This window comes from Solenopsis invicta, chromosome 16 (genome assembly GCF_016802725.1).
Source record: "Solenopsis invicta isolate M01_SB chromosome 16, UNIL_Sinv_3.0, whole genome shotgun sequence".
Classification (NCBI taxonomy): domain Eukaryota; kingdom Metazoa; phylum Arthropoda; class Insecta; order Hymenoptera; family Formicidae; genus Solenopsis; species Solenopsis invicta.
Window position 1 is genome coordinate 20,221,208 of NC_052679.1, and position 16,314 is coordinate 20,237,521.

The following is a 16,314-nucleotide window of genomic DNA, read 5'->3' on the forward strand; positions in this document are numbered from 1 at the left end:
CACCCAACGAGCGACACTGCGAGGGGTAAACGGTTTGGTCAATGAATAAATAGAAAACCGGGAGAAAACTTGACGTACTAAAACGCTTCTGAATCTCGAGGCGCACACGCGTATCTGGGGATGCAGTTGTAATCACGGAGCTGTCCGATGCAGTAACAGAAAGCGTTGACTTATAGCCAATGCGAATAAAAAAATAGATACACTCCTAGCTGCAGGCGATTTCGCGTAACAGAATCGATAGAAAACTTTAACTCTATGTATACGTATTTACTATATATAGTAAAGATTGTAATATGTCAATATTTTCATTATAAAATATATATGTAAGATACAAAATTTTTTACTTGAATTAATCTATAATTTATTGAGATTAATTAAACTAAAGACTTTGCTTGCAAAAAGTTTCCCTATTATTTGTTATTCATCCTTGAGATTTTGTTTTATAAATTTCCATTGACTAGTCTACCTTGTAATTAATATTTCAATAGATAATTCATTAAATACCAAAATATACCGATAAAGATATCGATATAATCATTAGCAGCTAGATATAATTGCATAAGAGTTTTTACGAGTCTCGCGTGTACATTCTTACATGCAAAATAAATCAATAGTTGCATCGATAATTACAGATTTTCCGGCATTAATCTGTATTAGTTATTTATTTTAAAGTAATGGATCCTCGAGATATTATATTTATACGTAATTTATCTGCAATATTAATGTTATTTTAATTTGAAATATACATTTGAACATTTAAAATCATACCGTATGCAGCCATCATTTCCACAAACCCATGCATTATCTTAAATCAAAATAAAGGAAAACAAGGAATTTGCCACTCACCAATACGATGCGCAGCAGCGGAGTTGTTGAATAAAAAATGTTAAGCTGTAAAATACAAATAAATCCAAGTTGTAGCAGCGTATGCACAATAATTAAAATTTTACGAAAATATTGCATATAAAATAACGATAAATAATTAATTTCGCAAAAATAACGGATAAAATAATAACAAATAACTCACTCCATGGTTGCTCCGCCGTCGCCTGATGCCTCCCAGGCCACTTCCTCCTCTCAGATTCTATTGTTTACACACACCACACTCACTCGCGGTTGCAAATTAGAATACAATCGCGTATTTTACGGCACTTCCGACATTATGCAAACGTGATACACTCAGAAACTTTTACGACATTGCGAAAGAAAAGTGATACGATACTGTAATAGACTCGATATTCGTTTAGAGATAACGGCCATTCATAATTTTTTAATATACAGGCACAGATTTATGGTAAAGAGATATTTAAAAATACGGAGTCAATCACTACTGTTTGCTTTTTAATTAAAAAACGCGTCACGATGTTGCTCAACTTAGAAACTACCTGTTCAGTAGCTGCAGTGTTTCCTTAATAATTGAAAACTTCTTTGATCAAAACTTCTTTTATGCTGATATCATTACGTTAATTATTCGATCTGACAATTCACGCATTATTCCGTGCTTTTAATCTAGAAATATTAAAAATGATTTTTTAAATTACACACAAGTGAATCTATCAAAGACTCAAGCCCGAGCAACAATTCGACGTCTCGGGACATCCGAAGTATGTCATGAAAATACGTGTTCGTGTCGCTGAAAGACTGGACACTTAAAATACACCCCAAGAGCATTGTTTGAACATTCGTACGACGTAAATCGTTGCTAATAAAATGGTAACTTACATATAATCCCTAATCTCTACTCGACAAAATACATATAGGTCGCGTGATACATTTATTGAATAGCCATTGTCTCAATATGCTCATAAGTAAACAATCGTTCGAGTTAATGATTCACGTCAACAGTCTTTAGTAATCGAAACGAGAGATCTCTTTTATTTCGTAAAAGTAGCCTCGTCTCGTACTCGCGCTCCGGTTTCAGAGGTTTTGGAGGTTAAAGCGACGACACGCGCACAATAGTTCGCAGTTCACGGCAAACTTCGTGCCATTACTTGCCGGCTCGCGTCGCGCAAATAAAAACAGCTCTGCCTACGCACCGGCACGTTGCGCTGTATCAAAACAAACGTCAAGGCCGCACGTTGATGTACATACACACACTGTCGCTAGTCACTCCGAAATATTGTTTCTTTATTGCTCCTCCAGAAATAACTGATCGAATCGATGTCGAGCGACGTCGGTGTCACTAATCGATCGATATCGAATCGATTATTTCTAGCGAGATCTGGAAACTAAATACTTTATAAATTTATAAAATAGATTTTTTTGGGACTGATCTCACCAAGTTCAATCAAAACCTAATTGGCCGAATAAATTCATGAATTGCCGACTGCGAAATTTAAAACTGATTATTCCTAACATGACTTTTGTATAATTTTAATTAAAAATTACTTAATTGTTAATTTAAATGCATTGCTTGCATTTTACACGAAAGAATTACTTGTTCATTGGAAAAAATTTTAATGTTCAAGTAAACATATTTATTTTTACATCTTTTCCTCGATTAAAAAAATATTTCCTAAATTTTTAAATAAATTATTTTACACTAGCTAATTTTATTTAAAGCAAGAAAATGATTTAAATATAAAAAACTTTTTCTAAACGTACAATTTGTTGTAAAAAAATAGACACGGAAAAATAATACGATCAATTTTAAGTCTTGCAATTCGCTAAGGAAAGCTAATTGTTAAATTAACCGATGAATGTAATTAGAGGTGATGAGACCAACTCTTATATATTCTGTTCCTTGCATTTCACATTTATTTCGACAAAGGTGTTATCACATTCACGTATGTAATAAATATCTAATTATAATAATGTCAATTTTTTAATGATGCATATTTGTGTATCATACTTTTCACACTGTTACATATATGACTACGCAATTCCGACAATCTGATAATAGAAAGCAAATCCATTAATTGGATTGACATTTCATAATAATATTTGCATTTAATTTTCTGTTTTCTTCTTTGTAAAAAAGATGAAGTATGTAAAATCTTGAGAAAGTTCTACAGTACTATTTCTTACCAGAGCAAAAATATGTATACTGCGCTCATACATCTTTCTACCAGAGATTTAGTTACCATGAGAAACGCGCGATTTTGCTACTCTATGCTACTCTGTGTTTTAATTCTTAAACAGCACTTTATCACGAAGTCCATACTTTTGACAAGAACTACCATGTTTATAGTTATGTTTCTGTTAAAATGTTTCATCTTGTGTCTCACAGCATTTTTTTGTAAATCGCACTTTTACGTTAAGAACAGTAATAGTGAATTATTTTGCTCGAATACTTTCCCGGTTTTATATTTAACGATCGACGATAGCTCCTTCGTCTAAGGAGTTAATGTGAAATGCAAGGAACAGAATATTCAAAGAATTCTATCTTGCGAAAAGGTTGTGCACTTGGATTTCTTTTTACACGTTGAATGCATTGGTACAAAAAAAATGTGTAAAAAGAATCGTGTAAAAATTGATTTGCATTAAAGTACAAAACTCGTGTTAGAGTAATGTGAACAAAAGCGATTTAAATTATGGAATGCAATGTAAAATATAGAAATGTATTTACTGAAAATTTTTAGTTTAATAAACACATAAAAGGAAAGCTAATGTGTGTTGAGGAAAAAAATGAAAAAAAAATATTATTTAAAAAATCGATATAAACGTGTAAATATGAATAAAACATGTTAAAAAAAAACCATGTAACCGTGTAGCATTTTACAGTACTCCCGACATTAGGCAAACGCGATACATGTAGAAATTTTTATGACATTGCGACAGAAAAATTACACGAATAAAAAGTGATACGATACTGCAATAGAGAGAGAGAGGCTCGATATTTGTTTAGAGATATAATGGCCATTCATAAATTTTTAATATACATGCGTCGAATTTATGATAAAAAGATATTTAAAAATACGGAGTCAATCACTACTGTTTGCTTTTTAATTAAAAAACGCGTTGTTGCTCAACTTAAAAACTATCTGTTTAGCAGCTGCAATATTTCTTTAATAATCGAAAAATTCTTCAATCATCTTTTATGCTGATATCGCTATATGAATTATTCGATCTGATAATTTACGCATTACTCCGAGCTTTTAATCTGAAAGTAATAAATAATAATTAAAATTACATGTGAATCGATCAAAAACTCAAGCCCGAGCAATAATTCGACGTCCTGGGACATCGAAAGTATGTCATAAAAAATCGTACTTGTGTCGCTGAAAGACTGGACACTTAAAATACATCCCAAGAGCATTGTTTGGAAATTCGTACGACGATATACGATTACGATTCAAATTGTTGCTTGAGAAGCGATATGCAAGATGTATTTGATTCCACATATTACCAAAGACACAATTATTAAACAAGTATGCCAATAAAACGAGAACTTACATATAATCTCTAACCTCTATTCGACAAAACAGATCGCGTGATATATTTGTTGAATAGCCATTGTCTCAATCTATGTTCATAAGTCAACAATCGCTCGAGTTAATGATTCACACCAACAGTTCTTAGTGATCGAAACGAAAGATCTCTTATGTCGTAAAAGTAGTCTCGTGCTCGTCGCGCTCGGGTTTTCGAGGGTAAAGGCAATGACGCGCGCACAACGATTCGCGGTTCGTGGCAAACTCGCGTCATTATTTGCCGACTCGGGACGCGTCGCGTAAATAAAGGCAGCTCTGCCTACGCATCGGCACGCTGTGTTACATCAAAACAAACGTCGAGGCCGCACGTGCGCACACACCGTCACTCCGAAAAGTCCGAAATATTACTTCTTCATTAACTCCTCCAGAAATGGTCACTCCTTAGTCGAAATCGATGTCGACTCGATATCGATCGATATCGATTCGATGAGTCATCTCTCGCTGAGTAGCACGCACGCGGAAAGCAGTTGCGAATTAACCAATCACATCATCGTTAAGAAAACAGACTGTCACATCGTTAAACCCTCGGCTCTCATTTTCGCTGCTTGCGTCTTTTCGTGCCGTAGTCCCCGCAGCCTATTTGGTAGTAACGATGTTTCAAAGCGACGACGCGACGATACAACGGCTTGTATGCGACCTTCGTGTTTGTTTTGGCGGTGAAGCGTGCCGGCGCGCCGCGCCGCGCCGAGTCCGCGCCGAGTCGCGCCGAGTCGCGTCCTGCGTCATTGTCGTACGCGGTACCGCGCGCGACGCAACTCGTGGCGGCAGATTGCGTGGCGGGTACCGTTCCTGTGTCTTTATCACAGCATAGGAATATACAGTAGGGATATACAGCGTCGACACCTTTCATCTTTTTCAGCCAACTTTTCAGGCTCCGCATATCTTTGAGCTACAAAATATACAAGCAATCGAACATGGTATTTGACTTCATTTCATTGGTTATGTTGGTTATGTTTCTCTTTCGCTATCGTACGATCACGCCGCGATAAACCTATTTCTCTTAATTGCAGTAGTTTACAGTTTATCTTTTTCCCCGGTCATGTTGGAAGAAGGAAAATGAACTCTGAACTTAGTTCCAGCCAGTTCAGTTAAAAAGAACAAGCCTAACGATAGCGATACTTGGTATATTTACTTTGAGTTCTTTACGAGTCCAAAGACATCGTCGCTTTAGATACGCAAGCAAATCTGCGTCGAAAATTAAGAATTGTCCCTACTGTGTACACTTATTCTATTTTTACCTTCTCGTACTGCGACAAATACCAAATACGTTTATCGATATACATACGTGATTATTACAAAAGCTTTTTATTAAGTTTTGTCATTGACGTCTTGAGATAAAGGCTATTCATATCTAACAATCAACAAATATTCAATTTATTCTTTCGAATCACAATAGGCAGAGAGACTAGAAATTACATAAATTAATATTTTATTGGCATACTTTTCTAATATCTATTTCTTTAAAATGCTCTCGAAAAAAGTAATTGTACGTTAAATTGTATGTGCATGTAAAACAGAAACACCACAAGTGCATTAAAAACATTTAATGTACACTAATATATTTTGTGCACGTGCACATGTACACAAGTATACTTATCAGTTTACAAATACATTAAATTTAATTATTTAATACATTAAATGTACTCACTCGTGTAACGTGATATTTTTAACAGCGTGGAGTCAAATGTATCTTGCATAGCGTAGTTTAAGTTTCTCATCAACGTAATTTATTTATTTTTGAATCAAAAGTGCGAAATAAATTGCGAATTATCAGATAATAAAAGCATGAAAAATGCTAACGTCATTTTCAATTATTAAGGAAACATCGCAGAACTACTAAATGAATCGACTTCGAGTTGAGCAACGTTGAGGCGTGTTTAATTAGAAAATAAATAATAGTAATCGATTCTGTGTTTTAACATTTCTCATTTCCGCAGGATACAAACAAAGCAGTCGCCGAGCGCTTGAATGTGATTGAATCACAAGTAACAACCAGCCGTGTTCAATCGCTCGGCGAGCGGGCTAGCTGCTTTGGGCGGTTTGAACGTGCCTACAAATTCAATGCTAGCAATTTATGAAAAGCCTTTGCCTCTAAAATTGCGATATTACGAGTATCGAGCGGATAGCTTTGTGTGAGCACACTTTTTTCGTGTGTGTAATTGTTTTTTTCTCTTGTCCCAGTATAAGAAAGTGCGCATCGCATCTGATTAACGCTCGGGAGTTCTGCAAAATACCGTACGATCGTTATATTCCGATAATTAGTACGCGCGCGTTCGTAATTAACCGTATTTTCGCGAGTGAGTAGCATCGTGTGAGTGCAACAGAGGAATCCGTGAGAAGGCCTGGGAGGTATCGAGCGACGACGGAGCAACCACGAGGTAAATAATTTATTACACGTTCTGTTATTTGTTACTCGCGGAATTGTTTACTATTTTATTTTATTATGTTTAATAATTATTTTCCTTAAACGTGAATTGATTTCTGCGCTGCTACAATTTGAATTTATTTGCAATATATATTTTTTTATTCATCAACTTTGCCGCTACGAAATACTGTATCAGCTGCGAGGTATAATTATTTAAAATTTTGATTTGAGGTAATAAATCTGTGAAAATCTGTAGATGTACATTGGATGCTCGAAAATATGTACAAAATTATACATACTTATATATTACATTTGAAGGATGAGAATATTAAAAAAATGAAAAACAGTTTATATATTGTCTTAGTCAAATTTATTCGTTTGTACATATAAAGAATGTATGTATGTGCCTCTCAAAACATAAAATTTTTAATTGATACACTTTTCGTACATATCTAATGATTGTAATCGTGGATCATAATTATTTTCTCGGCATCTGTTTCTTATTTGGTCTTACTTTTTATTTATTATTCTCCATTTGTTTTAAGCAGCATTTTTGCGGTGTCTGTTTTTTTTACAAACTTTTTATTATTTCATGAAGAATAGGAAACAGCAGAATCCATATTTATATATAATTAGTAAGTTACGGTAATTGTAGAAAAGAATACTTTGTATAAATTATACATAAACCCTCTGAACGGAGAAGCTTTATTACTCCATGAATCAAATATAATCGTGATGGAATTGGTAAAATAAATTGTTATGATCATTTGATCTATCTACACAAATTTATGAGCGCCAATACTGATCAGGATAACTCATAAATTGTGACTGAAGCTTATAGTATCGATTTTATACAATCAGCGTAATCAGTTAATAATGAACAAATTGAAATTCAAGCACTATTGAAATCATAGTGGCTATTGTGGTTGTACCGAAAGTGAGATTATAAATCAATTTTCTGCTTATAGTATATCGATATGTAAACGGAAAATACTTATCCTAACGAAACTAATGCACAATTCTGCGATTAATTTGTTCTCAGTAGATTAATTATTAATTAACAGTTAATTAGTAATTAATCTAACACTGATTGTCAACTTTGTTTTCTTCCGATATCAATCTTTCATAATTAGATTCTGCAGTACCTATACTTACATGCTTTTGCACGAAAATCATTTTAAAGACAGTTGTTGTAAAAATGATATTAACAAGTATTTAACTTTGCTTATTTTTGTATTTCTTTTTTTTACGTCATCTAATTCAGTGATGTTCACTTCTTTAATTTTCAAAAATGCAAAATTAACACAAAAATTTGCTTGCTAAGTTATGAATGCTAGTATTAATATTAAATACTATTGTAAAATTAAATTTCATGTAATAAATATAATTCTCAATTTCAATATATTTTTATAATTAGAAATATAACAATCTATAATAAGAAATGTAGCATTTTCTAATTTTTCTTCCACCCATCTACCATCCATCTATAAATGTCTGTATGTGTGTTTATGTGGTCCGCAAGACTTTGTCTATTTTTGAAAAATAGCCTTCAGTTTAAAGAAGGTTGGGCACTAATTTACAATGTTGAGCTCTTGCAAGAACATTGGGTTTTTTTCGCACGAAATAGTTGTCACATGTGTTCGCGACGATAAAAAGAATGAATTAGACCAGAAACGAGCGAGTTCCATGTATCTCGAGCTTTCGAAGTACTGATATTTACAGTGTAATTAACGATTGAATCAACACGGATTATCACGGGGCTTACTGTAGACCCCGTTTGTGTTTCTCTCATACGCACAGAAAGAGAGAAAGAGAGAGAAAGTAAGCGAGTGTTCCGTAAATTTCTTACGATAGCATTTCTGTGACTTATTACCGCAGCAGGCGAGAAGCATTAATAGTGCCGCGTCGACTAATGGGCGCCATGTGGCTAGAAAATAAGAAGGCATAAGTAAAAAAACGTTACAAATCCACCCAGTACTGTACTGAACGTCGCATCGACCATAACGTTAAACGACAATATAGGACCGGCGCCCTTCGTCATGCGAAAGTCCGAAACGGCCTTACCCCATTAAATGTACTTATATAAGATACTAGCCGGTGGGCAGCCAACCGCGCATCAATCACGATAATAGGACAATAAATATCTGACCGGCAGGCGACTGCCCGGCTAAGGTCAAAAGTGCAGTAGCTTGCAATTTCTGCCCGATTTCCTGCCGATATTCGCTCGCAATAACTCAACCTTCACATCTGTAATATGTAATCGCTCCCCTACCGTGGTCTAAGCCTCGCATTAAAGTGTCACGCTGATCCATTCCCTTTCGACCTCTCGGTGTCGAAGTAACGCAATACTCTGCGCAACAGTTCGATAGTTTGCAGGCAAGATTTGTCGCTTCTCGGCAAAGCTTGCAACGTAGGCTGCAAAAGGCAAAACGGATCTTACACTTGGCCAACCAGAAAATTCCCCGATTTTGTTTACACGATGGTATGAAGGCGATAAAGAATTCCAATTTTCTTCGTGTCACCTCCATTCGTGAATACAGGAATGTCTCTTCAACAAATCGTAAGATTATTTGAAATTGCTGTTACATGAGGATTAAATTAAAATTGGACAATGAAATAATTAACTGTTAGATATTTTTTACCAATTTGTTATGTACCAATTTTTACTGCAACTTGTTATTATATTAATTACACATATTATTTTTATTGAATTTTTCTCTTTTCGTACTATTACTGTTTACATTAAAGACATTAAATTAAATGTATTTTGTCTATTTTTCTAAATCTTATTAATTTAAATCGTCATAAATTAATCGTACAATTTTTTTTATTTAAAATTAAAACTTGGAATAGGTTCTTTATAAAAACATTGTCGTCTCTTTGCATTTATATTTTTATTTTCTGTGTGTGTAAACCAATCACTGTAATAAAATCAATAAAAATGTAGCCTCTAGATATAAACAGAAACGAGGAAATTCACAAAACATTGCAAACGATTGTTTGATGGAACATGAGGTACCGATAGTAGTCATTTCGCGCGGCAGTTGGAATACTAGGTCGACCTCGTTTCGCGAGCGGGTTATTCAAAACGGAAGATATACGCCTAGAGTAATATGAAAGTGGCGTATCGGACGGAAACTTCACCTTTTAATATATAAATATGGCAAAGAGGCGGGGTTCAGCATAAGGCGCGTGTGCATTAACTGTTCAAAACTACGGCATGTAAACTTGCTTTCCTCCTCTATAAACCATAAAACAACGGGCTCTGGACCGGCAGACGACCTCGCAACCCGCTAACTATTAAAAGTTGCAAATTGCTGCAGACACACTGCGGGCCCCGCGTTAGCGTACCGGCCGTCTTGGGCACTCGCGCGCGTTTGTCCTATTCTAACTTACTTACTTACAAGACTTACTCGCTTCCTCACTTATACAGTCACTCCTTCACTTATTCCCTGCTTCGTATTTCTTATCCCCCGCACTTTTCTGCGCCGCGGTTTTTCACGTTAACATTGTTCTTTTCACACATACGTTTACATACACATATCCCCCTTTTCTGAAGCAGCTCATCTAAATAGAAGTCTGGAAGTATGTGACTAAACGTTGAGCATCGAAATAACGAAATAGCAGAGCAACGCGCAGATATTATTTCTTATTGCATTCGCTAGAATTTTGCTGGTGCAATAACTATTATCTCCTGTCATTCATGCCATAACCAACGAAGCTATCAGCCAGTTAGAGATAATTTATATTCGGGGTTGTTACATAATAGACAATAACGCAGATTATTTAACTTCTGTACACACACCGGTGTTCAATATACTATCCGGCAAACTATTTGCTACGGTTAGTTTACCGTTTAGTTGCGGCGTCCCAATGTCGCTTCCAAATATATTTTGTAAAATAGTTTACGATGCGCGGCTGGCTGGTAATCGTACAAAGCACCGCATGGGCGTAAATGCTTTATCAAGCGGGACGGAATATTTTGCCTCTGTTCGCACATTTCGCCATAATTCGGTTCAATTATCATTCGATTATATCGATTTTAGAGGTGTGTATTTAGCATCCGTGTACAAATGCGGGCCCGTGAAATTACGAAAAATATGTCTGCGCGCGGAGACACAAATCCCACAAACGGTTGGATCAAAAGCGTTACCAAAACCAAATACTAATTTACACCAATTTCTTCAGTATATGCATTGTAAAATACACACGCAAATTTTTACTGTAGAGTAATGACATTTTTTTTTATTTTATTTTATAATAGAAGTTCTTCGTTTTATTGCGTATCGGTAACTACAAATTGTTAATTGCACGTTCGACTGCGCCGTGTCAGCTTCATAATGAAACGTTAAAATCATTTTTAAAAATTACTGGCAGAAACTCAATAAATTTATCATATCATTAATCAACATATTCACGTTTTCATGTTAAAACATTTTTAATGTGATATATTTCGCGCACTGCAGTTTTACGCAGGCACTATTATTATCTCGGTAAAAAGCAAAAAAAAGATACATTAAAAAAACTCTGATACATTTTGAGTTTGGCTGAATATAATTTCACTTGTGAATAAAGGCAGGCAAAAAAAAAGTTATCGTTTCGTTGTGTGGTCTTTATTAAAATAACCGTCCTTCTAATTGCTACGTCTTAAAACGCTTTTCTTTATCTCAGCCTATGCACCAGTTTTATAAACTCTCATAATCCAAAAGAGTTGAATACCGTACCTGCCAGAGACTGCACGAACGACGCCGAGGGTCGACTATGCCGACGGCCAAGAAAATGAAAAGTAACGATTCAATATCAACGCCACGCGGGTTGCGTGTAGCGAATTAACACGTACTGATACGGCTGGTGTGTCGTCCACGTTGGTGACACCATTCTTCCATTAACCCTGTCTACATTTTCTGCGTATCGTGCGCGTGGCTTTTATTATCCGCGTACTTCGGCCGTAACATTTTACTATTTCCTGCTTATATCATGCTCGTGAAATCTATCACGCCATTAATTGGCAACAGGATTACGCGGGGGAACGTGATTGCAGGATGCATCATAAATTGATTTTAATTTTGTTTAAAAATATATTTAAATTAAATATGAGAGGTGTACGTAGTTAATGTTAAGAAATAAAATTTTTATTGAATAAAAACGATGGATTCTATATTCTGAGAAATATTCACATTAATATCAAAATTTATTAAAATGAAGATGTAACATGTCGATGAATTCAACACATGTTTTTATATTGAATTTTCCCAGAGGGCTTATTAATTGCCAATATATTTTATAAGGGATGTCGGTATTGCACACCGCACTGTGTCTGAGAGAACAATACGTTGTCGATAAAATCGATGAGTTTCTATCATTTATGGAGTGAAAGTATCTTTTGACAAAAGAAAATATCAAATTAATGATGATGGACGGTACACGTGTGATAGTTTAGATACTGTTCTAAATTAACTTGACTCTTTGCAAACGTTTCGTACGTTCGCGAAATTCAATACAGCAAAACTTATTTCGCGACTCACTCGTAGTCCCGTCGCTTTTACGTACCTTCATTTTTTTTCCTGGGCCGCGATCGATTCCGCCGAAATGACTTTTACTATCTATCGAATATCTGCGACGCTACGAGCGGGTACACGGTGATGCATAAAGAATCCAGTTTACGGCGTCTGTTAGGACTCGACGATACCCGACACGTCCCATTTCCGGCGCCCGACGTCTTTTCTAAAGTGAAACCACTTCCTCGCTGCTAGAATCTGCAGATCCGATTTAGAAGTAATGTGATCGATTCTCCTAAGTTTGTTTAAGAAATTTTGATGACTCTAAAAGTCAATAGCAATGAAGAATGTTGATCTATAAAAACAGTTTACGAATAAGAGAATGATTAACTTAAGAATAGTTCATAATTTTACTTAATACGATATACTTTGACATGATTATTAAGTTAGCCTTTAATTTTTTTAGAATTAAATATTTTTTTTTTTTACTATTAGAATTAGTCAAACTTAATTAATTAAAAACGATATTCTTTTCAATATTTACTACATTTACTACATAAACGTATATGTTTACTCTTTTATCATCATTTTGTATATCCAGTTGGATTAAAAATTATTCAAATATTCAAACATTATAAAAACTTTTTATAATGTTGATATTAAATTTAAATTTTTGTAGCAAAAATTATTATTTTATAAAATCCTTGTTTTAGGAATTAAAAACCTATATGCCGATATATCGGCCTATAATCGAAAAAAAATAATTTGACGCGTAATGTTCGTCTACATAGTACATATCAATATTTTTTAAGCTTCCTGAAAATTACGTCCCTTTGGATTATCACGTAACGTTAAACGCATTTGTTCTTTTTCTAATGTTTCAGGAGATGAAAGTTAACTGGGCGACGTCGCCGGGTAACCAACCAAAACAGGACACGAGCAGTGAGTATTCCTTTTTTAGATTTTTGTCATTACACGAAAAATATTTTTAGCACTGTGCGTTTTACCTTTGATCTCATACCGAATCTCATACTTGCTCGACTTGTCGGACTCGCATACTAATTGGTCCAAGCAGAGAATTACTCTAAAAGAGAATTTTTAAAAGCTGTTTTATTGCAAAGTAGAATACATTTTGACTACATCGCAACATATACTTTTATCAAAGTATTGTGCAAAAATGTTAGGAAAACTTTATTAAACAACACACTAATACTTAAAATTTAAAGCAACAAAAAATCAAACAATTTGATCGAATATTTCCACATTAACCTATTATCTAATATCGTATCAATGAAATCCAGCAACATTAATAATATCTAATTTACAAAATTTATACTAGAAATTCATTATTAGCTAATTGTAATTAAATGAAGCATTATAGCTCATTTATCGTCATCGTAGCATATAATATACTTTTATACAATATATAATTTCACTCTATGTTATTTATTGAAATACATCTCTATATATAATATACTTATTTATTTTGTTACAATTAATTTATTATTTTTATAATGTTTATAGCATATACAATTTTGTAAATCTATTATTTCTTAACGCTATGATAAAAATATACCTCACAATTTTTTAATAATGAAATACATAAACTGAAAATTTAAGTGTATAAACGTTAATTGCAATAAGAGATTACATTTTTAAAAATATACAAATATTTGTTTTTTCTACACACATACACACATATTACTACAATTCCAATTTTTAAAATTTCAATTTTTAATTTTCTTTGTTTAAATAACAATTTACTAATTTTGCCAAAAATATTTTACATATCCAAGTTTTAGCAAGTTGAGAGCATTTTACGTATCCCTGAATAAAACCGTTATATTTTCTCTTTTAATGATTATTTCACAAAGCCCATTATTAGACTAAAAATTAATTTATCAGCTGAAATAAAATAATTCGATACCAGTGACATTAAATTAATATTCTATCATATAAAAAATTCTATAAAAAATATATTTTTTAAATTATTAATTACGTTGCGTTTTACTTTAAATCCACGCAACTATAATTACTCGCATATTTAATCGAATAAAATATTAATCAAATATTTAATATCGACTAATGTTTAAAACTCTTATCTCTATAGAAATTTTAATGTACGGTAATATAATTTCGTAGAACAAATTCGAATCGTGAATACACATGGTTTTAAAAATGTTATACTTTTTTTATTGTTTATTATAACGATGTAGTATTTATTACATAAAATAATTAATTTTTTATAACATTAATAACATCGTAACATAATGTTTAAATAATTAAAATAAAAAATGTGCTCTTTAAAAAATTCTAATTCACACATATATAATACCTGAGATTCCGAGAGTCGTCACAATCCGACAAGTTATTATATTGTTTTGCATTCGATTCAACGCGTCGGAAATAAATTTTCCAGCATCTCGTAGTAGTGTATAGTTTTCAGCGTGTCCCAGTTTTCTTATCGCTAAAAGAGAAATTGTTGGAACGTTACCTATAAAAATGCATAGCGAACGTAAATTAATCAATATTCCAAATTAATTATCCATCGTGATAATGGATATTTGCAATTTTGTTTCTGGGTTGAAAATAAAATTGGAAAATAATGTTATGACGTACAGCTCGATTTATTCTAATGTAAAGTAAACACAAAAATATGTAACGTTAACTTACGTGAAAATCTTATAAGCATAATTACGACACATTTTCTTACAAGTTTCATCGCGCATTTTTAAGTGCGCAGTTATAATTTTATCATAATCATACATAATTTATTATTTCAACGTTTGTGTACGCAGATAAAGCATAGGATATTCAGTGAAATGGAACTTGGTGTAACACAGTTCCATATATTTCTAGAATAACTTCTACGCGTAAGGCTGTCCGGTACAGCGGTAGTTCGGGATTAAGCGTACGTCCCTTGTGATAATCTCTTTTGCTTTCTATGTCTGGAATCCCCAGAGAATCAGCCATAAACCATGAAACCCGTCATAACTACTTTCTTCTCACAAACTCTTTATGCTCGCGCGCATAGGAAGGTTGAGATATAAATGCAGATTATGCAATCAAACTGGACCAATTATAAAAGATTTTCGACATATTCTTTTTACGAGTACATCATATTGTCTCTTACATTTATAAAATGGCAAAGCACGACGCAAACTTACGTTTTTGAGAGATATAATTTATTGTCAATTACAAGAATGCGTAAACGATACGAATGATGAATGAAATTTGCTAGCTACATCTCCAAATCCCCCGGCATCGACTTTCGCGTTCGGCATGGTCCGGGCGACCTGAAATAATTTAACAGGCACGCACATGACGGCCAAATAAATATCACAGGAAGATTCCTCCCGCCATTCCGTGCTCGTTACACGTGTGAAAAGGTGCGCGGTCGCGTCTCTGTGGATGCGCCCCATTATATATGTACCGGAGGCGGTCGTACGCGTATGCGTGCTTGAAATTCAGTGAGGGCGGCAGCAATATTTAACTCAGTCTGAAATTCCTCTTTTTATGGACTTGTAAAACCGTGACAGGCACATGGGACCCGATCCTGCTTCTCCTCCCTCCCGTTCTTCGTCTCTGTCGTTTTGCCCGCTACCCCTTGTTGCTACCTGCATCCCCCTTGCTCTCACACTCGATCCGACTCACACCCGCTGACGCGGTTAGATAGCAGTCTCGTATCTCTCTTGTCGTCCTCTTTTCCATCGCCGGTCGCCGCCCGCCGGTCCGCTACCGCGTATCTACCTACCTACCTACCTACCTACCTACCTACGATCACCTTCTCCACTTCCCTTTTTCCTTCGGCGTCGCTATTCACCCACGCGTACCTACCGAAGCACTCTCCTCTCTTGAAGCACTATTTCTTCTCGGCGACAAATGCAAAACTAAAACGTATTCTCCTCTCTTCTATTCTCTCTGTAAATATACCGGTATAGCTGCCAGCGTATGGCCAGAGTTTTCCCTCCGCTTTTGTTTCCTACCACCTCTTCCTCCATCGTCCTTCGTCTGCCTTCAC

The 16,314-nt window shown here is 34.5% G+C and overlaps 1 protein-coding gene across 5 annotated transcripts in view; it reads left to right on the plus strand.

Moving 5' to 3' along the window:
• LOC105194616 (nucleolysin TIAR) overlaps positions 1–16,314 on the plus strand; it is a 409,126-nt gene that overhangs the window by 167,863 nt on the left and 224,949 nt on the right. For 4 of the 5 annotated variants that reach the window (XM_026131488.2, XM_026131487.2, XM_026131489.2 and 1 more), the window contains exon 3: positions 13,178–13,235. In XM_026131488.2, coding sequence (XP_025987273.1) covers positions 13,178–13,235 — 58 coding nt within the window. Of the gene's footprint in view, positions 1–6,603; positions 6,809–13,177; positions 13,236–16,314 lie in introns of those variants that run through there. The other variant, XM_011159688.3, reaches the window with a different exon arrangement.